The following is a 23,178-nucleotide window of genomic DNA, read 5'->3' as shown; positions in this document are numbered from 1 at the left end:
ACTTGTGATCTCTGTCAAATAAATAAATAAATTTTTTTTAAAAGTCTGTTCTACAGAGAGCTCTCCAGGCCACACTGTCTCCATTTCTGTCTTTGCTGCCAAAAACCACAGGGCCCTGGGTTGTGCACCCCCACAGCAGCACTTCCAGCCCTTGCTTCCAGGTCCAGGCACATTGCTCCCCTTTGTGCTTCTAAAACCACCAGCCATCCCCAGTTCACGTTCATTTCCCAGAAACTCCAGGTTTCAGTATTGGGGGTGGGAGGGGGAGTGTCCTAAAGTACTTTCCCTGCTGCTACCAGTCCGCAAGTCTGTGCCTGTTCCCCAGCATGGGAGACTTTTGAGCTCCAGCAGAACAGAATCCCAGGGGCTCCCTCCCCCTTCTGTTTATCTTCCCAAATCTGCCAGCAGAATCACTGCTCCCTGCATCGTACCTCTAGACCAACTGCCTGAGATATTCTGTTTGTAGAGATCCAGATATATCTTCTTACATCACGGGCTGATTTCATAGGTGTTCAGAATAGTCTGGTAGGTATCCAGTTCAATTCAGGGTACCACCTGAAATGGAGTTCCCTACTCCTCTGCCATCTTTGCATCCCCTTATTTGCATTTCTAACCTGACAAATGAAGAATATGAATGTCTACAAGAAGACATAGGATCTCCGCTGCAAATTTGCCAAAATACTCTAAGGTCACATAGGTCTTTTTTTCCTTGATATTTTAAAACACCCAATTATATAAAATACTTTTAACTGTGACTTAAACTCAACCAAAAAGTAGGCACTTTAGCCAGATGGAATTATGTAACCATTAAATTAATCATTCCAATCATACCTTGGTCCATGGTGGCTTCACAAACATCCCCTGCCCACAACCAAGTCTCAGAACAGTATCGAATTCTCTAGTTCTCCCTCTTGAGTCTCTCCTAAGAAAGGAAGGGGACCTGTAGCTTCAGAAGCACTTTCCCTATGCCAGATATTTCACTGCATTTTGGAAGAATCCAACTATTCCAATTCTGCAGAGGATGGACTCATTCCCAAGACAATCTATCTACTCCTTTTATTCCTTTTGAGGTTTCCCCAAAATTATTTTAGGTCAGCCACCGTGAATCTCTAGTCCCTTATGACCATCACCAACCACCTTTCTTTGGTGAGAATTTTAGTCCAACCCCAACCATTGTTTACCTCAGAGGAGGGACCCTAAGAGGGTGGAGTCTAGGTTGGGCTGAGAGTGCAGGGAGGGACAAACCTGATATAGTGTTATTAGGAAAACTTCTAAAACATTTGGCCCCTCCTTCAATGGGGGGACAGAGGCGGGGCCTTGGACATACAGTGCTACAACCTAGAATACACTTCTACTGGCATCTCTGACAGTGATAGACCCACAGCAAATTGGCTCACCACAAGGGCACTGCTTGCTCTCCATGCAGCCACGTCATTGTCCCCATGATGGGCACTGGTAACAGGGGCCAACAAGGGCATTGGCTTTACCTTTGTGCAGGACCTGTGCCAGCAGTTCTCAGGGGATGTGGTGCTCATGGCACGGGATGAGGCACAGGGCCAGGTGGCAGGAAACACCTCCAGACCAAGGGCCTGAATCCCTGCTTCCACCGTCTGGACATCAACGACCTGCAGAGCATCCATGCCCTGCGTCAATTCGTGACACAATGGTTGGGGTTGGACTAAAATTCAAGGATTACAGGGGCCTAGACATGCTGGTCAACAATGCAGGCATCGCATTCAAGGGTAAGAACACAGGAGCACTTAGGGCTGGAAACCTCTCTTACAGGACCTTCCAGTGTGGGCTGGGTATGGTCTCTGAATGTTACTGGAGGGCTTAAAGCTCCAGTAGGATCTAGAAGGGCCTCCCTAGGGGAAGAATCCAGACTGGAGGCACAGGGAGAAAAGAAGCCTCTGGGGGTTGCAAGCCTTTAAAGCTAAAGAACCATGGTATTGCCATGTATTAATCTCAGGGACCTGATAGAGATTTTTGCAAGCTTCATTCGGTTTGGACCAGAGCCATTCAGTACATGTTTAGCCTATTTTGTAATAAACACAAATTACAAAGAGACATACACAGAAATCCCACTGGGCACACTTCCCTTAGCCTCCTAGAATGATACCAACTTACCAAGCTACACAGCATTAACACAGCAGATATGACACACTGGGAAAATAGAGTTCACTAATGCAGATCTTAATGAGAATTCACCAGATTACATGTAGAAAGAAACAAATGTTACTGTCACTCATGGAATGTTCTCAGATGGCTATTACTTCTTAATCTGTTGTCCTCTTCCCCTAACAGCTGGTGATCCCACACCCTTTCATATTCAAGCAGAAGTGACCATGAAAACAAACTTCTTTGGTACCCGAGATGTGTGCACAGAACTCCTGCCTCTGATGAGACCCCAAGGTGAGCCTGATGAGGGCCCCAAGCTATGGTGTTTCGGGAATGAACTGGCCCCTGCCTCTCTGGCCTCATCTACAGATGCTGGCTCCTCTCCCTGCTCAGCCACACCCACCTGATTACTGTGTACACCTGGACAGGTGTACCTCTGCCTCAGGATTTACAGTCAGCAGTGTCCTCTGTCTCACTGGTCCTTCACAGCTGGCTCTGTCTTATCCTTCGAGTCATCATTCAAAAAACTCCTCAGAGAGATCTTTTACTCCCTCAGTGCCACTCACAAGAGAAGATCCCCGAGGATTCCTTTATGAACACTTTCTTCTCCCTCTCCATCTCTCCTAGGGATTTTATTCAGACTAGTGGACTCCACACTCTCCAAACTTCTCAGGTCCCGCTAATATCTGTCACCTACCTAAAACAATCCCAGAGTTCCAGACACACATAGTTCCCTTCCTGCCTCTCCTTCTCCTCAGGGTGCCCTCCGCCCCTCCCCAAATCCCTCCCCTCCAGCACCCATCCTACACCACTATCTAAACATCTACATTTCCAAAACACTTATCATCTCCCACACACAACCTGGTCACAAACCCCATCACACACTCAGCTGTCATTTCTGGATTATTTCAACCTTCCTAAGACACCCTGCTTCTTCAGTCTTTTCCTCTCTGAGCATTCTCTGTGCTCCCTGAGGGCTCCCTTACTCCCAAAAGATCTTCAGAAGCAAAGCCCAAGCCTGAGCATCACTTGTAGGCATCTCTGTCATCAGACCTGCCCAACTCCAGGCCCATCGACTCCCCTTCCCCTTGTTCAATGCTCTGCACAAAACAAACTGCCATAATTCCTTGGTTGTCAACTACTATAAGACTTAACCCCATGAGAACGTGATTTTTTTACTACACTCATTAAGAGGGAAGCTGAGGGGGGTGCCTGGGTGGCTCAGTGGGTTAAAGCCTCTGCCTTCAGCTCAGGTCATGATCCCAGGGTCCTGGGATCAAGCCCCACATCAGGCTCCCTGCTTCGCAGAGAGCCTGCTTCTCCCTCTCTCTCTGCCTGCCTCTCTGCCTACTTGTGATCTCTCTCTGTCAAATAAATAAATAAAAATCTTTAAAAAAAAAAAAAGAGGGAAGCTGATACTTTTAGGAAGATTAAAATTCTGGCTTGAATTAAAAACATGCGGGTACAGTTGAGTCTCGGTTCTGCCCCCAATTCCTCTTCTGGAAAGCTCTACAACTTCTTCTAACATTCACTGGCTTCACTGACATCTCAAAGGGCAGCTCTCAGATGTCACCCTACTCCTTTATTCACCACAACACTTGAGTGGGATGGAGTTCTTTGTGCCACCACACATCCTACAGGTATTCCATCAGAAGGCAAAAATGACTTCTGGCTGAGAAATTCTTCTCACCTACAGAGTAGTGTTGGTGCTTGCTGTGTGTTGGCCTTGGACCAGAATGAGGAGGGAGTGCTCTTCTGCATTTGCTAAGGCAGGCTCTAATCAAACAATTCTTCTTGCCTCAGGGAAACTGGACTTCATGGATAAGGAAATGCAAGCTACATTCTCAGCGTGGAAGCAGGGTTTTCTTGCCTTTGGAGGAGTTCTTCCATTGTTTGGGAGGATGTCAGCCACTGCAGCCATGTTACCAGAACGTTACTCTCTTTGGGAACACTATTTGGGAGAAATCCTGGCTAGGATAACCAAAAGCAAATACTGTCCCTTCTCTCCCATACTTCACAACCCAAGACATGAAGGACAATCTTGAATGACTTCACCAGTCCTCTGTTGGTGCAGAACACACTTCAGAGCCCTTGTTTGCTCTGGTTTTTTTGGCATGGAAGGACAAAATGAAAGAGAATTGTGAGCCTAAGGACTATGCGGGAGAGCAGATATTGACTCTTCTTCTTTTTAAATTCTTTCTTCAAAAAAGAAAGTTTTACTGAAATAATTGAGCCACAAAAAAAGAATGTACAACAATAAGGTGCCCACCATTGATTGTAACCAGACAATCAATATCTAGGCCATATATACCCCATCTCACATTCCACGGATTTTCCTTCCCTTTCCCCTAAATTCATAATCTTGAATTTAAAGGATACATTCTCTAAAGTGATAAACTATTGTCTTTGTATGCCCTTTAAATTATACTATAGATTTATTTTCAAAAAGATATTAAAAATATATACCCATTTAAATATAAAGACTGTAAACAATTACTCATACGTGCCAATATAAGTTCATTTCTATACATACGAACTATATTTTCAAAAAAGAGTATATTTTCAAAAAAAGTTAGTGAGAACTGTGTCAATTCTTTACACTTTTAACAGCTTTGTTGAGATACAATTCACATATCCTACACTTCACCCATTACAGGTATCCAGCTCGGTGGATTTTAGTAAGGGGCCAGGTTGTGGAACCATCATTTCTTCAAGATTAGTGCACTGTCATCAGCCCAGGGAGATCCTGGGCCCTTAGCTATCAGCCCTCTGTGCCCTCATTCCCCCTACCCCAAGCAACCACCAATCTATACTCTCTCCCTACATTTCCTTTTCCAGACGGAGAATCACATAATGAGTGGTCTTTTGTGACTGGCTTTTTAATTTTGAATATTGCTGTCAGGGTTCATGCATGTTGTAGCACCAACATCATTTCTTTAATAGTATCCATTTAACAGATTCGTTTTCCATGGCTCCGTTCCATGACCATATTGCCAGGACATTAGTCATGCCTTCTGAGCCAATAAAAACCCCAACAGGGAGAAAACCTGTATGCAGTTCAGCCCACTGAGGTGATTCATTTTTACCTACCCAGAGCATACCAAACCTGATGCAGTCTGTACACCTTCAAGGGGCCCTCAGTTAAGTCATCAGCTCTTTGTTGTTCAGTAGACACTGATTCATAGAGCACTGTCCAAGTCACCATAAGATCGACAGATGGTCCCAAAGAGGACCAATGAGGAAAAATTGCTTTCTACTCACGACTACAGAGTACCTCCTACCACTCTGCTTAGCATGTTCCTCTATAAGCCACATTCCTTTCTTTACAGAACATCTGGGCACAGCTCAGTCCCATTAGATCATTTCTCTGACATCATCGGAGACATTATGGGTAAAACAAGTTCAAAACTGTATCATGTCCTTCAGTTACAGAGGCAGTCATCATTAATAGTGATAGCAAACTGATAATTGTCTCCCAAATGGACAAAATACTAGCAATCTTGGATTTCATCATCCTCATGCATGCCATTCTTTGTGATGCTTTGTGTTCTATTTTAGGCAGAGTGGTGAATGTGTCTAGCATAATAAGCCTCATAGCCCTTGAAAAGTGTAGCCCAGAACTGCAGCAGAAGTTTATAATTGAGACCATCACAGAGGAGGAGCTGGTGGGGCTCATGAACAAGTTCGTGGAAGACACGAAGAAAGGTGTGCATAGGAAGGAGGGCTGGCCTGATACTGCCTATGGAGTGACAAAAATCAGCGTCATGGTCCTCTCCAGAATCCATGCCAGGAACCTGAGTGAGCAGAGGAAAGGGGACAAGATCCTCCTGGACGCCTGCTGCCCGGGGTGGGTGAGAACAGACATGGCAGGACGTAAAGCCACTAAAAGCCCAGAAGAAGGAGCAGAGACCCCTGTCTTCTTGGCCCTTTTGCCCTCAGATTCTGAGGAGCCTCATGGGGAGTTTGTTATGGAGAAGAAAGTTGAACAATGGGGACCCCTCTATCAGTTACCTTCATGGCTCCCATCTCAAATCCCACCATGACTGACCAAAGCAACTGTTATACCATCAACAATATCCTTATCAAAAAAACAGAAACAAAAAAAGAATCACTATCCCTACCGAGTATTCACATTGAATTGGCTACTAACTCTGTGAAGTTTCTTGTGATTTCTTCTGTGATATGAGAGGAGAAAAAGTAGAATTGATGACAATAATTAATGGACATTACAGAACAAATAAACAATTCTAAGTAAATGTCCATGTCTGCAGTGTTTACATGGCAACCATCCCAAAAATCACAATTTAGTACACTAAGTTCAAGGAACAGACCCTGAGGTGGGTCAAGAAAAGGACAGTTTAACTCAGAGCTGGTAAACATTAGTGAAAGAGCCAGATAGTAAGTATTTTTTGCCTTTGCAGGCCAATGGTCTCTGCAGACCTACTCAAGTCTACTGTTGTAGCTTCAAAGTCAACACAGATGATATATCAACCCATGAATGGGGCTGGATTTCCCTGGCCAGCATACTTTATCAGCCTCTACTATGACATGGCAACCCCATGAAGAATATATAACCTCTGTCTATCCTGGCCAGACTTATCAAAAAGAAAAGAGAAAGGACGCAAATAAATAAAATCATGAATGAAAGAGGAGAGATCACAACCAACACCAAAGAGATATAAATAATTACAGGAACATATTATGGGAACTATACACCAGCAAATGTGACAATCTGGAAGAAATGGATGCATTCCTAGAGACATAGAAACTACCAAAACTGAACCAGGAAGAAACGAAAAACCTGAACAGACCCATAACCAGTGGGGAGATTGAAGCAGTCATCAAAAATCTCCCAAAAAACAAGAGCCCAGGGCCAGAGAGCTTCCCAGGGAATTCTACTGAACATTTAAATAAGAATTAATACCTATTCTCCTGAAACTGTTTCAAAAAATAGAAATGGAAGGAAAACTTCCAAACTCATTTGATGAGGCCAGCATTACCTTGATCCCCAAACCAGACAAAGACCCCATCAAAAAGGAGAATTACAAACCAATATCCTTCATGAATATGGATGCAAAAATTCTCACCAAAATACTAGCCAATAGGATCCAACAGTACATTAAAAGGATTATTCACCATGACCAAGTGGGATTTCTTCCTGGGCTGCAAGTTTGGTTCAACAACCGCAAATCAATCTATGTGATACAATACATTAATAAAAGAAAGAACAAGAACATATGATACTCTCAATAGATGCTAAAAAGCATTTGACAAAGTACAGCATCCCTTCTTGATCAAAACTCTTTACAGTGTAGGCATAGAGGGTACATACCTCAGCATCATCAAAGCCATCTATGAAAAACCCACAGCGAGTATCACTCTCAGTGGGGAAAAATTGAGAGCTTTCCCCTAAGGTCAGGAACATGGCAGGGATGTCCACTATCACCACTGCTATTCAACATAGTACTAGAAGTCCTAGCCTCAGCGATCAGACAACAAAAAGAAATAAAAGGCATCTGAATTGTCAAAGAAGAAGTCAGACTCTCACTCTTTGCTGATGATATGATACTTTATGTGGAAAACCCAAAAGACTCCACTCCAAAACTGCTAGAACTCATACAGGAATTCAGTAAAGTGTCAGGATATAAAGTCAATGCACAGAAATCAGTCTCATTTCTTTACACTAACAAGACAGAAGAAAGAGAAATTAGGGAGTCGATCCCATTTACAATTGCACCCATAAGATACCTAGGAATAAACCTAACCAAAGAGGAAAATCTGTACTCTGAAAACTATGGGGTAGTAAAAGATATTGAGGAAGACATAAAGAAATGGAAAAATGTTCCATGCTCATGGATTGGAAGTAAAAATATTGTGAAAATGTCTATGCTCTCTAAAGCAATCCACACATTTAACACAATCCCTATCAAAATACCATCAATTTTTTTCAAAGAAATGGAACAAATTTATAAATTTATATGGAACCAGAAAAGACCCCAAATAGCCAGAGGAATGTTGGAAAAGAAAACCAAAGTTGGCAACATCACAATTCCAGACTTCAAGCTCTATTACAAAGCTGTAATCATCAAGACAGTATGGTACTGGCACAAAAACTGACACAAAGATCAATGGAACAGAATAGAGAGCCCAGAAATGGACCCTCGACTCTATGGTTAATTAATCTTCAACAAAGCAGGAAAGAATGTCCAATGGAAAAAAGACAGCCTCTTCAACAAATGGTGTTGAGAAAATTGGACAGTCACATGCAGAAGAATGAAGCTGGACCATTTCCTTACACCACACACAAAAATGGGCTCAAATGGATGTAGAACCTCAATGTGAGAAAGGAATCCATCAAAATCCTTGAGAGAACACAGGCAGCAACCTCTTCGACCTCAGCCACAGCAACTTCTTCCTAGGAACATTGCCAAAGGCAAGGGAAGAAAGGGCAAAAATGAACTATTGGGATTTCATCAAGATCAAAATCTTTTGCACAGCAAAGGAAACAGTTAACAAAACCAAAAGACAACTGACAGAATGGGAGAAGATATTTGCAAACGACATATCACATAAAGGGCTAGTATCCAAAATCTATAAAGAGCTTAGCAAACTCAACACCCAAAGAACAAATAATCTAATCAGGAAATGGGCAGAAGACATGAACAGATGCTTCTGCAAAGAAGACATCCAGATGGCCAACAGACATATGAAAAAATGTTCCACATCACTCAGCATCAGGGAAATACAAATCAAAACCACATTGAGATACCACCTCACACCAGTCAGAATGGCTAAAATTAACAAGTCAGGAAATGACAGATGCTGGTGAGGATGCGGAGAAAGGGGAACCCTCCTACACTGTTGGTGGGAATGCAAGCTGGTGCAACCACTCTGGAAAACAGTATGGAGATTCCTCAAAAAGTTTAAAATAGAGTTACCCTACAACCCCGCAATTGCCCTACTGGGTATTTACCCTAATGATACAAATGTAATGATCTGAAGGGGCACATGCATCCAAGTGTTTATAGCAGCAATGTCCACAATAGCCAAACTATGGAAAGAAACTAGATGTCCATCAACAGATGAATGAATAAAGAAGACGTGGTATATATACACGAAGGAATACTATGGAGCCATCAATAGAAACAAAATCTTGCCATTTGCAATGACATGGATGGAACTAGAGGATATCATGCTAAGCGAAATAAGCCAATTGGAGAAAGACAATTATTATTTGATCTCTCTGATATGAGGAATTTGAGAGGCAAGGCAGGGAGTCATAGGGGTTAGGGTGGGAATAAATGAAACAAGATGGTGTCGGGAGGTCTCCCATCCAAGTACTAACCAGGCCCAACCATGCTTAGGTTCCAAGGTCAGACAAGATCAGGTGTATTCTGGGAGGGGAGGGGGTGAGGCAGTTGGGTGAGCCTGGTGGTGGTATTATGGAGGGCACGTATTGCATGGAGCACTGGGTGTGGTGCATGAACAATGAATCTTGGAACACTGAAAAAATTAAAATAAATTAAAAAAAAAGAAATTTAAAATAGAGCTACCTTATCATCCTGCAATTGCACTACTGGGTATTCACCCCACAGATACAGATGCAATGAAAAGAACGACCATCTGTACCCCAGTGTTCATAGCAGCAACGGCCACAGTCGCCAAACTGGAAAGATCCAAGATGCCCTTCAACAGATGAATGAATAAAGAAGATGCGGTCCATATATACAATGGAATATTACGCCTCCATCAGAAAGGTTGAATACCCAACTTTTGTACCAACATGGATGGGTCTGGAGGAGATTAGGCAGAGTGAAATATGTCAAGCAGAGAAAGTCAATTATCATATGGTTTCGCTTACTTTTGGAACATAAGGAATAACAGAGAGGACATGGGGAGATGGAAAGGAGAAAGGAGTTGGAGGAAATTGGAGGGGGAGATGAACCATGAGAGACTGTGGACTCTGAGGAACTAGCTGCGGGTTTTGGCGGGGAGGGGAGTGGGAGGTTGGGTGAGCCTGGTGATGGGTATTGTGGAGGGCACGTATTGTATGGAGCACTGGGTGTGGTGCATAAACAATGAATCTTGGAATTAAATTAAAATTTTTAAGAAATTAAACTAAATTTTTAAAAAATTAAATTAAAATTTTTTAAAAAGATGGAATCGGGAGGGAGAAAAATCACAAGAGACTCTTGATCTCATGAAACAAACTGAGGTTTGCTGGGGGTTGTGGGGGTAGGGATGGGGTGGCTGGGTCACGGATATTGGGGAGGGTATGTGCTATGGTGAGTGCTGTTTGAAATGTGTAAGACTGATGATTCACAGACCTATACCGCTGGGGCACATAATACATTTTATGTTAATAAAAAGAAGTTTTTCACTTCAAAAGGGATAAAAACTTCCTCCCTGTTATTTTGCATTTAATTTTTTCTTTGCATTTCAGAATTGATACATGAGGAATATTAATGTCTAGAACAACACAGTGGATCTTCACCATAAATTTGCAAAAGTACTCTGAGGTCTCATAGGTCTTTTTCCCTTGGTATTCTATTTTTTTAAGATTTTATTTATTTATTTGACAGAGAGAGAGAGACAGTGAGAGAAGGAATACAAGCAGGGGAGTGGGAGAAGGAGAAGCAGGCTTCCCGCTGAACAGGGAGCCAGGGAGCCTGATGTGGGGCTCCAGCCCAGGACCCCCGGCTCATGACCTGAGCTGGAGGCAGATACTTAATGACTGAGTCACCCAGGTGCCCCTCCTTGATATTTTAAAACAACAACTAATTATATAAAATACTTTTTAACTGTGTCCTTAAAGTGAACTCAAAAAGTGGGCAGTTGAGGCAAATGGGATATGTGACCATTAAATCAAACATTCTGATCAATACCTTGGTCCGTAGTGGCTTCATAAACATCCCTTACACTCAGAGACCTTTAGATTCATGCAGAGGGAGAGCCTTGTCCACAGCCAAGTCTCACCACAGGACCAAATTCTCTATTTCTCCTTCTTGAATTTCTCCTAAGAACAGAAGGGGACCTGTAGCCTCAGAAGCACTTTCCCTATGCCAGAAATGTCACCGCCCCTTGGAAGAACCCACCCATTTCCATCTGCAGAAGAAGGACACATTCCCAAGACAATCTATCTACTCCTTTTAGTCCTTTTGAGGTTTTCCCAAAATTATTTTGGGTCAACTACCATGAATCTCTAGCCCCCTATAACCCATCACCAACCACCTCTCTTTTGGTGAGAATTTCATTGTAACCTGAACCACTGTTTGCCTCAGAGGAGGGATCCTAATTGGGAGGAGTCTAGGTTGGGCTCAGGGTGCTGCTATTGGAGGGACAGTCCTGGGATAGTGTTATTAGGAAACCTTCTAGGACATTTGGCCCCTCCTTCTGTGGGGGACTGAGGCGGAGCCTTGGGCACTAAAAGCCACAATGCTGAAGACTTAGAACACACGTCTACTGTCATCTCTGACTGCGCTAGATCTCTGCACCACCAGCCCTCCGTGTGCCCCACAGCACATTCGCTCACCGCAGAGGGCACTGCTTGCTCTCCTCACAGCCATGTCATTGTTCCCGCGAGTGGCAGTGGTGACCGGATCCAACAAGGGCCTCGGCTTCGCCATCGTGCGTGACCTGTGCCAGCAGTTCTCAGGGGACGTGGTGCTCACGGCGCGGGACGAGGCGCGAGGGCGCGCGGCCGTGCAGCAGCTCCAGGCCGAGGGCCTGAGTCCCCGCTTCCACCTGCTGGACATCGACGACCTGCAGAGCATCCGCGCCCTGCGCGACTTCCTGCGCAAGGAGTACGGGGGCCTGGACGTGCTGGTCAACAACGCGGCCGTCATATTCAAGCGTAAGGACACAGGAACACTTAGGGCAGCAACCTCCCTTAGGGGGCCACCAAGGATGGGTTGGGGCTGGTGCCTGAACCAATATTGTGGGGGCCACAGCTCCAATAAGATCTAGAAGGGTCTCCCTACAGAAGGAGGTCAGACTGGAGGCAGAGGGAGAGCAGAAGCCTCCGCGGCTTGCAAGCCTTTCCAACCAGAGCACCTTGGTTTAGCCATGAATCAATCTCAGGGACCTGACAGAGATTTTTGTATGTTTCATTTGGTTTGGATCACAGCCATTCAGTTAATGTTTTTCTTTGGTTGTTTGGTTGGGTTTTTAGTTTGTTTGAAGATTGTTTTATTTATTCATTCGAGATAGATAGAAAGAGAGAGACTACAAGCAGGGGAAGGGGCAGAGGGAAAGGGAGAAGCAAGACTCCCTGCTGAGCTGGGGTTCTGACATGGGGCTCCAGCCCAGGACCTGGAAATCGTGACCTGAACCAAAGGCAGGTGCTTAACCATCTGAGTCACCCGTGTGCCCCCTCAGTTAATGTTTAACTTAAATGTAATAAACAACAAATTGCAAAGAGAGATACACAGAAATTCCACTGGGTACACTTCCCTTAGCCTCCCGGAATGATACCAACTTATCAAGCTACACAGCTTTAACATACCAGATACAACACACTGGGAAACAAAGTTCACTAACGGAGACATTAATTGTTGGGTCCATGGTCAAAGGAGCAAGACTGATACAAAGCGAAGGTCAAGCAAAGTTTTATTTCACGCCAAGCATTGAGAATCAAACTGACTGGCCAGGGCCGTCTCTTGCAAAGAGGCGACCCCTCCCAGCCTCACAGACTAACTTTTATAGAGTGAAGGCCATGTGGTTGAGCCTGGCCACACACAGGTGGCCAACTGAATTACAGTTCACCCTATAGTAGCTATTTGAACTAGCCTATCACTCTGGTCAGAATTGGCGCCCAAAAGGCAGGGCCCACATTCTTGGGTGGTTAGGGAGGTGCTTTCCTGATAGGACGTCTCCACCTGGCTTGACTCATCCTTGTATTCTGGGCTCTGTTATCAGGGGCTGGTCAGTCATATTTTACTGGTTTCCCAGACTTGTTTCTAAGTAAGTTCCTCTGGGGGGGGGGGGTCAATCTAAGTTTACTGCATAAACAAAGAAATGGCTCGCTCTGGCTAAGCAGACCCTTACATAATGAGAATTCACCAGATTGCATGTACAAAAAACAAATGTTACTGTCACTCACGGAATGTTCTCAGATGGCTATTACTTCTTAATCTGTTGTCCTCTTCCCCTAACAGCTGGTGATCCCACACCCTTTCATATTCAAGCAGAAGTGACCATGAAAACAAACTTCTTTGGTACCCGAGATGTGTGCACAGAACTCCTGCCTCTGATGAGACCCCAAGGTGAGCCTGATGAGGGCCCCAAGCTATGGTGTTTCGGGAATGAACTGGCCCCTGCCTCTCTGGCCTCATCTGCAGATGCTGGCTCCTCTCCCTGCTCAGCCACACCCACCTGATTACTGTGTACACCTGGACAGGTGTACCTCTGCCTCAGGATTTACAGTCAGCAGTGTCCTCTGTCTCACTGGTCCTTCACAGCTGGCTCTGTCTTATCCTTCGAGTCATCATTCAAAAAACTCCTCAGAGAGATCTTTTACTCCCTCAGTGCCACTCACAAGAGAAGATCCCCGAGGATTCCTTTATGAACACTTTCTTCTCCCTCTCCATCTCTCCTAGGGATTTTATTCAGACTAGTGGACTCCACACTCTCCAAACTTCTCAGGTCCCGCTAATATCTGTCACCTACCTAAAACAATCCCAGAGTTCCAGACACACATAGTTCCCTTCCTGCCTCTCCTTCTCCTCAGGATGCCCTCCGCCCCTCCCCAAATCCTACCCCTCCAGTACCCATCCTACACCACCATCTAAACATCTACATTTCCAAAACACTCATCATCTCCCACACACAACCTGGTCACAAACCCCATCACACACTCAGCTATCATTTCTGGATTATTTCAACCTTCCTAAGACACCCTGCTTCTTCAGTCTTTTCCTCTCTGAGCATTCTCTGTGCTCTCTGAGGGCTCCCTTACTCCCAAAAGATCTTCAGAAGCAAAGCCCAAGCCTGAGCATCACTTGTAGGCATTTCTGTCATCAGACCTGCCCAACTCCAGGCCCATCGACTCCCCTTCCCCTTGTTCAATGCTCTGCACAAAACAAACTGCCATAATTCCTTGGTTGTCAACTACTATAAGACTTAACCCCATGAGAACATGATTTTTTTACTACACTCATTAAGAGGGAAGCTGAGGGGGGTGCCTGGGTGGCTCAGTGGGTTAAAGCCTCTGCCTTCAGCTCAGGTCATGATCCCAGGGTCCTGGGATCAAGCCCCACATCAGGCTCTCTGCAAAGCAGGGAGCCTGCTTCTCCCTCTCTCTCTGCCTGCCTCTCTGCCTACTTGTGATCTCTCTCTGTCAAATAAATAAATAAAAATCTTTAAAAAAAAAAAAAAGAGGGAAGCTGATACTTTTAGGAAGATTAAAATTCTGGCTTGAATTAAAAACATGCGGGTACGGTTGAGTCTCGGTTCTGCCCCCAATTCCTCTTCTGGAAAGCTCTACAACTTCTTCTAACATTCACTGGCTTCACTGACATCTCAAAGGGCAGCTCTCAGATGTCACCCTACTCCTTTATTCACCACAACACTTGAGTGGGATGGAGTTCTTTGTGCCACCACACATCCTACAGGTATTCCATCAGAAGGCAAAAATGACTTCTGGCTGAGAAATTCTTCTCACCTACAGAGTAGTGTTGGTGCTTGCTGTGTGTTGGCCTTGGACCAGAATGAGGAGGGAGTGCTCTTCTGCATTTGCTAAGGCAGGCTCTAATCAAACAATTCTTCTTGCCTCAGGGAAACTAGACTTCTTGGACATGGAAATGCAAGCTACATTCTCAGTGTGAACGTAGGGTTTTCTTGCTTTTTGAAATAGGGGAGTTCTTCCATTATTTGGCAAGATGCCAGCCACTGCAGCCATGTTACCGGGACTTTACCCTCTTTGGGGACACTATTTGGGAGAAATCCTGGCTAGGATAACCAAAAGCAAATACTGTCCCTTCTCTCCCATACTTCACAACCGAAGACATGAAGGACAATCTTGAATGACTTCACCAGTTCTCTGTCGGTGCAGTACACACTTCAGAGCCCTGTGTTTGCTCTGTTTTTTTTTTTTGGCATGGAAGGACAAAATGAAAGAGAATTGTGAGCCTAAGGACTATGCGGGATAGCTGATGTTGATTTTTCTTCTTTTTAAATCCTTTCTTCAAAAAAGAGTTTTGCTGAAATAATTGAGCCCCCCAAAATAACAATAATAATAAGAGGTGCCCACCACCTTCTTGATTGCCACCACCAGGCAATCAGTATCTAGGCCATGTACATCCCATCCCACATTCCATGGCTTTCCCATCCCATCCTCCAAATTCATATTCCTGAATTTGAAAGTCATTAACTGCTGTCTTCCCTTTTCTCTTTAAATTATAATATGCACTTCTTTAAGACCATTTACTACTGTCTTTCCCTTTTCTCTTTAAATTATACTACACATTTATTTCAAAAAGATATTAAGGTATACTCATGTCTAAGGAATCAAGCAAATGTTTGAAATCTGAATATTCTTGTTCTTCAGATATTAGCTAAAGTACTAGGAGGAAATACAGACTTGTCAATGTTACACTTACAAAGGAAACCTTAAAGAAGATGTTCTCAACCGTCTTTTGAAAAGCTGCTTTGCTACGTCTAGTACTCTGAAAAACCACTAGAGGAATTGGGAGGGAAAATTACTGTACTAAAGGTCTCTCTCTTTCTCTCTCTCTCTCTCTCTCTCACACACACACACACACACACACACACACACACACACACACTGCCATATTGTGATTCTAGAAAGGACAAGAGGCTGGACATTTCTAGATGTGATGTGCTAGGCATTTTATATCTTGTCCCCATTTAGAACATGAAGGAATAATGGATATCAAGATCTATTATTGGCAGACTGAGGTCATGTGCCATCCAAATTAATGGTTCTTCTCACTACTCAAGGTCCTCAAGTTTTACCCAATCAGGGAAGAGAAACAGAAAATAAAAGAACATGGCTTGTTTGGAGCTAATGTCTTCCTCATTGCAGGGCCCCCAGGCACCTCAGGGAAAACTACAAGCGGCACTGTTTAAAACTGTGAAGTGTTTTGTGAAAATCTCTTATCATCCAGACACTTAACAACTGCTACCCTTGATATTAGAAAAGATGAAACTTCCAGGGAAGGTGATTAATGTTGGATCATCAAAGGTCATGAGAACTAGCTGTGGACTTACTGCCTGTGAATGGCCTTGAGAATCAAGTAATGCACTTGAAGTTGTGACCCCTGAGGAGATGATGTGTAAAATATCCAGATCACTATGGCTCTGCTTTAGAACAGTGAGATTTGGAGACTGGGAGATTTCCTAATAATACATGCCTGGTCACATACAGAGTAATGGTCTGGATAAACTGTAAGCCCAACATACACCCCAGCCCTACCAGTGCAAGGGTACTTTCTAACTTGGGGGATGTGCTTTCCACAGTGACTACGAAAGGGCAACGGTTTTGGACACCACCTCACACACAGTGTCACACATTCACTCAGATCACTCACACTCACATACAGTCTCTCACAGACACACACACACACATCTCACACACCCACATGCCCTCGCACACCCTTATCACAAGGACATCGAGATGGCCCACGCAGTTCTTAGAGCACAGGTGTGTGCGTTCTAGTTCAGAGTCCCTGAAATGACTTTTGAAAGCCATGAGTAGACTAGAAGACAAAATTGTTTGGATCAGAGTCTTTGATATGGAAGCTCCACAAGTTATTTCTGTTTCCTGCCCCACTGTTTCATGTCCTGAGCTATCAGTCCTGAAGGGTCTGTAGTCTCACCCAGTTCTACAGAGAAGCCCCAGGTGGTCACTTTGCCCCCTTGGGGAATGTGGTAATTGGGTGGGACAGGCTTGGGGAAGAGGGACTGGTTCTAGTATCCACATCTAGGAATTCACCTACAACAACCTTCGACTCCCCATCAGGTTTCACTCATAACACAGGCCAATATTTTCACAGCTGATTCTAGACTTCCTGAGATAGACAATATGGAATAGAAAACAAGGCATCACTTCATTACAAACAGTCTACAGAAAGTTAATAGAGTTTTTCCATCTATTATCTCCACTACAGGTACATGAGAAAATGGTCCTGAGCCCCTGTGAGTAAAGGCAGCTGCCTTTCTGGTATACCAGTTACCCAGTGTGGGTCCCTCTGTCCCATCTTGTCTTATTTTTGCACTTTTAAATCATGAATATGTATTTTTCCTATTGTGAGACAGGCAGACAATATTTTTGAAAATAAATCTAGTGGTAAGTAATATATATCTGAGAAGAACTCACTAAAAATTTTTTTTATTTAAATTATAGTTAACATATACTGTAGTATTGGTTTGAGGAATAGAATTTAGTGATTCATCACTCACATATAACATTCAGTGCTCATCCCAACAAGTGCCTTCCTTAATGCCCATCACCCATTTAGTCCATCCCCCAACCACCCCCCATCAACCCTCAGTTTGTTCTTTATACTTAAGAGTCTCTTATGCTTAGCCTCCTCTGTTTTTATCTTATTTTATTTTTCCTTTCCTTCCCCTATGTTCATCTGTTTGGGCTTTTGTTTTGTTTTGTTTTGTTTTTTGTATGAGTGAAATCATATGACACTTGTCTTTCTCTGACTGACCAATTTGGCTTAACATAATACACGCTACTTCCAACCACATTGTTACAAATGGCAAGATTTCATTCTTTTTGATGGCTGAGTAACATTGCTTTCTATATATATGTATACCACACCTTCTTTATCCATTTGTCAATTGATGGACATTTGGACGATTTCTGTAATCTGGTTATTGTTAATAGTGCTGCTATAAACACTGGGGTGCGTGTGTCCCTAAGAATCAGCATTTTTGTATCCTTTGGATAAGCACATTTAGTAGTGCAATTGCTGGGTCATAGGGTAGTTCTATTTTTAACTTTTTGAGGAACCTCCGGACTGCTTTCCAGGGTGTCTGCACCAGTTTGCATTCCCACCAACAGTGCAAAAGTGTTCCCCACTCTCCCCATCCACACCAACATCTGTTCTTTCCTGAGTGGGCAATTTCAGCCATTCTGACGGGTGTGAAGTAGTATCTTATTGTGATTTGGAGTTGTATTTCTCTGATGATAAGCAATGTTGAGCATCTTTTCACGTGTCTGTTAGCCATCTGGATATCTTCTTGGGAAAAGCATCTATTCTTATCCTCTGCACATTTCTTATGGGCATATTTATTTTTGCCATGTTGAGTCTGAGACGTTCTTTATTGATTTTAGATACTAACCCTTTATCAGATATGTCATTTGCAAATTTCTTCTCCCATTCCATTGGTCACCTTTCCATTTTGTTGATTCTTTCCATCTCTCTGCAGAAACTTTTTATCTTGATGAGGTCCCAATAGTTCATTTGTGCTTTGTTTCCCTTGCCTCTGGAGATGTGTCTAGTAAGAATTTGCTGTGGCCGAGGTCAAAGAGGTTGCTGCGTGCTTTCTCCTCTAGGATTTGGACAGATTCCTGTCTACATCCAGGTCCTCCATCCATTTTGAATTTATTTTTGTGTATAGTGTAAGAAAGTGTTCCAGTTTCATTCTTCCACATGTGGCTGTCCAGTTTTCTCAACACCATTTGTTGAAGAGACTCCTTCATTTCCATAGGATATTCTTTCCTGGTTTGTTGAAGATTAGTTGACCACAGAGTTGAGGGTCCATTTCTGGGTTCTCTATTCTGTTCCAATGATCTATGTGTTTCTTTTTTGTGCCAGTACCATACTGTTGATGACTACAGCTTTATAATATAGCTTGAAGTCCAGAATTGTGATGCCTCCCACTTGGCTTTTCTTCTTCAACATTCCTTTGGCTATCTGGGGTCTTCTCTGGTTCCATACAAATTTAGAATTGTTTGTTCTAGCTCTCTGAAAAATCTGTTGTTATTTTGATAGCGATTGCATTGAATATGTAGAGTGCTTGAATAGGATAGACATTTTAACAATCTATGTTGTTCCAGTCTGTGAACATAAACTGTTTTTCCATTTCCTTCTGTCTTCTTCAATTTCTTCCATAGTATTCAATAGTTTACAGCAGTACTCATTAAAACATTTGAGAAACAGGTTCCATGAACCTCACACTTAACATCTTGTAGGTGAAACAAAGAACTAGAGTAAAGGACCCCTTTCTTAAAGGTGTTCATCTTAGAAGACTGCTACATTAAGATAGTTTCTATCATTCATTTTCATTCTCTCTAAACACCACTTCATGAGAGTCAGAGTGCCAGTCATTCTCTCTTCCACTGAACTTTCCTGGCACTGCCAATCCTTAGTGAGAGGGAGCTTAGAGTTAAGTGACAATGACTGTTCTTCCTGGATATTTACATTAAAAAGGAGAGCTTTCTAATTTTCTTGAATCTCTTACTGTTGGTATGATCTCATAACCTTTATCTTTTTAATTTTATTTATTTATTTGTCAGAGAGACCACAAGCAGAAGAATCAGGCTCCCCACTGAGCAAGAAGCACAATGTAGGACTTGATCTCAGGACCCTGGGATCATGACCTGAGCTAAAGGCAGACACGTAACCGAATGAGTCACGCAGGTGTCCCGTCTCATAACCTTTCTATAATGCTGAAAATACTCATTTAAACATAAAAATAGGAACACCTGGGTGGCTCAGTGGGACTAGTCGCCAACTCTTAGTATCATCAGCTCAGGTCATGATCTCAGGGTTGTGGAATTGAGTCCCAGGTCATTCTCTAGGCTCTGCAGAGACTCTTCTTGGGATTCTCTCTCTCCATCTTCCATTGACCAACCCCACTCGTTATTCCAGTGCTCTCTCTCACTCACGCTCTCCCTAAAATAAATAAATAAATCTTTAAATAATTAAATAAATATATAAAAATAGTAAGCCATTTACTTATACATGTCAATATAAGTTCATTGTTACAATTGCTCATGATATTCTCAAAAAAGAGTTAGTAAGAAGTATGTCATTGCTTTATACTTTTAACAGCTTTATTGAGATACAGTCCATGTATTGCACACTTCACCCATCTCAGATATCCAACTCAGGGAATTTTAGTAATGGGCAGAGTTGTGGAACCATCACTGCTTCAAGATTAGCAGCACACTGTCATCAGCCCAGCCCATTCCCCTGCCCCAAGCAACCACAAATATATTTTCTGTCTGTACATTTCCTTTTCGAATACATATATGTACAGAATCATATAGAATGGTCTTTTGTGACTGCCCTCTTTATTTCAGATAATGTTCTCAAGGTTTACCTATGCTAGCATGGGCTTCATTTCTTTTTATATCATCTCCTTAACATGTCACTTTCCTCTGCCCCTTTCCATGACCATATTGCCAGGCACTCTGTCACTGCTCCCAAGATATGTAATCCCAAACCTAGAGAAAAAAGCATGCAACTCAGCCCACTGAAGTGATTTGTTTTTACCTGGTCACCCCAGAGTGACAGCCTCCCTAACCCAATGCAGTCTGCTCACCTTCAAATGCCATCAGTAAACTGATCAGCCATTTCTTGGTTAATAGACACTTGTTAATAGAGGACTATACAAGTGACCACAAGATCTTCAGGTGGTCCAAGGAGGACCTATAAAGAAAAGTGGCTCTCTAGTTATAACTTCAGGGAGTGCTTCCTTACACTCTGCTTAGCATGTTCCTATACGAGGCATGATCTTTTCTTTATGGAACATCTGGGCACTGCCCAGTCCCAGGAGGTCATTTTCTGACATCCTCTGAGACATTATGGGTAAAACAAGGTTCAAGACTGTATCATGTCCTTCATTTACAGAGGCAGTCTTCATTAACACTCATAGCAAACTGGTAATTGGCTCCCAAATGAACAAAATACTAGCAATTTTGGTATTTATCACTCTCAGGCATACCATTCTTCATGACTCTTTGTGTTATATTTTAGGCAGGGTGGTGAATGTGTCTAGCATAATGAGCTTCGTAGCCCTTAAACATTGCAGTACAGAACTCCAGCAGAAGTTTGTGAGTGAGACCATCACAGAAGAGGAGCTGGTAGTGCTCATGAACAAGTTTGTGGAAGACGTAAAGAATGGGGTGCACAAGGAGGAGGGCTGGCCTGATATACAAAAAGTCCTATATGGAGTGTCCAAAATGGGCATCATGGTACTCTCCAGAATCCATGCCAGGAAACTGAGTGAGCAGAGGAAAGGAGACAGGATACTCCTGAATGCCTGCTGCCCTGGGTGGATGAGAACAGACATGGGTGGACCGAAAGCCATCAAAAGCCCAGAAGAAGGAGCAGAGACTCCTGTCTACTTGGCCCTTTTGCCCTCAGATGCTGAGAAACCTCAAGGAGAGATTCTTATAGAGAAGAAAGTTGAAAAATGGGGAATCCTTTCTCAGTTCCCTTCATGGGTCCCAATTTGATATCTGCCATGATTTGACCAAAACAACTCTTACACCATCAACAATATCCTTACCAAAAAAAAAAAAAAAAAAAAATCACCATCCCTATCGGGTACTCACACTGAATTGGCTACTAATTCTGTAAAGTCTTCTGAGATTTATTCTGTGATATAAAAGAAAAAGTATGACTCTGGGAAACAAACTGAGGGTTTCAGAGGGGAAGGGGGTATGGGGATGGGGTAGCCAGTGATGGATATTAAGGAGGGCACGTGTTGTGATGAGCACTGAGTGTTATATGCAACTAATGAATCATTGAACACTACGAAATAAATAAATAAACTTTAAAAAAAGAGAAAAAGTAGAATTGATGTCAATAATGAATGAACATCATAGATGAATAAACAATCTAAGTGCCCATGTGTACAAATTGTTTCATGCCAACAAGTCCAAAAGTCCAACAGACCCTAAACCATGTCCAGAGAAGGGACAATTTAACTCTTAAGCATCAGTGAAAGAGCCAGATAGTAAGTATTTTTGCCTTTATAGGCCAATGGTTTCTGTTGGACCTGACTCAAACCTGCTGTTGTAGCTTGAGAGTCACCACAGATGATATATTAATTCATGAGTGGGGCTGAATTTCCCTGCCCAGCATACTTTATCAGACTCCACTATGACATGGACAGCCCCATGAAGGATAGACATCCCCTGTTGTCTCTTTAAATTTCAAATTCACTGGGGGAAAAATAATTAAGAGGTATGAAATGGAAGTGGGCACTTCTCAAACTCAACACCCAAAAACAAATAATCAAGTCAAAAAGTGGGCAGAAGACATGAACAGACACTTCTCCGAAGAAGACATACAAATGGCTAACAGACACATGAAAAAATGTTCATCATCATTAGCCATCAGGGAAATTCAAATCAAAACCACATTGAGATACCAGTTAGAATGGCAAAGATTAACAAGGCAGGAAACAAAAAATGTTGGATGTGGAGATGTGGAGAAAGGGGAACCCTCCTACACTGTTGGTGGGATTGCAAGCTGGTACAGACACTTTGGAAACAGTGTGGCAGTTCTTCAAAAAATTAAAAATAGAGCTACCCTATGACCCAGCAATTGCACTACTGGGTATTTATCCCCAAAGATACAGATGTAGTGAAAAGAAGGGGCACATGCACTCCAATGTTCACAGCAGCAATGTCCAGAATAGCCAAACTGTGGAAGGAGCTGAGATGCCTTTCAACAGATGAATGGATAAAGAAGATGTGGTCCATATTTATAATGGAGTATTACTTAACCATCAGAAAGGATGAATACCTACCATTTGCATTGACATTGGTGGAACTGGAGGGGATTATGCTAAGTGAAATAGGTCAAGCAGAGAAAGACAATTATCATATGGTTTCACTTATTTGTGGAACGTAAGCAATAGCATGGAGGACATTAGGAGAAGGAAGGGAAAAATGAAGGGGGGGAAATCAGAGGAGGAGATGAACCATGGAAGACTATGGACTCTGGGAAATAAACTGAGGGTTTCAGGGGGTAGGTGGCTGGGATGGGTTATCCTGTTGATGAGTACTAAGGAGGGCATGTACTGCAAAGAGCACTGGGTGTTATTCGCAAACAATGAGTCATGGAACAC

The 23,178-nt window shown here is 43.1% G+C and overlaps 1 protein-coding gene and 1 pseudogene across 2 annotated transcripts; both read left to right on the top strand.

Annotated features, from left to right (window-relative positions):
* The first annotated feature begins 1,455 nt into the window (after positions 1 to 1,455).
* Positions 1,456 to 6,161, top strand: LOC308356876 (carbonyl reductase [NADPH] 1-like; annotated as a pseudogene). Its single transcript has 3 exons — positions 1,456 to 1,742; positions 2,305 to 2,412; positions 5,677 to 6,161. The product of its transcript is annotated as a carbonyl reductase [NADPH] 1-like (transcript).
* Positions 6,162 to 11,506: 5,345 nt separating this feature from the next.
* LOC308340954 (carbonyl reductase [NADPH] 1-like) lies at positions 11,507 to 22,322 on the top strand. The gene is made up of 3 exons (XM_080800478.1): positions 11,507 to 11,971; positions 13,275 to 13,382; positions 21,075 to 22,322. Exons 1-3 carry the CDS (start codon positions 11,683 to 11,685, stop codon positions 21,554 to 21,556), a joined length of 879 nt encoding a protein of 292 aa, XP_080656604.1. The 5' UTR covers positions 11,507 to 11,682; the 3' UTR covers positions 21,557 to 22,322.
* The last annotated feature ends 856 nt before the right edge of the window (positions 22,323 to 23,178 follow it).

This window comes from Martes martes (assembly GCF_963455335.1).
Source record: "Martes martes genome assembly, chromosome: 1".
Classification (NCBI taxonomy): Eukaryota; Metazoa; Chordata; class Mammalia; order Carnivora; family Mustelidae; genus Martes; species Martes martes.
This window is presented reverse-complemented; position numbering and strand designations above follow the sequence as displayed.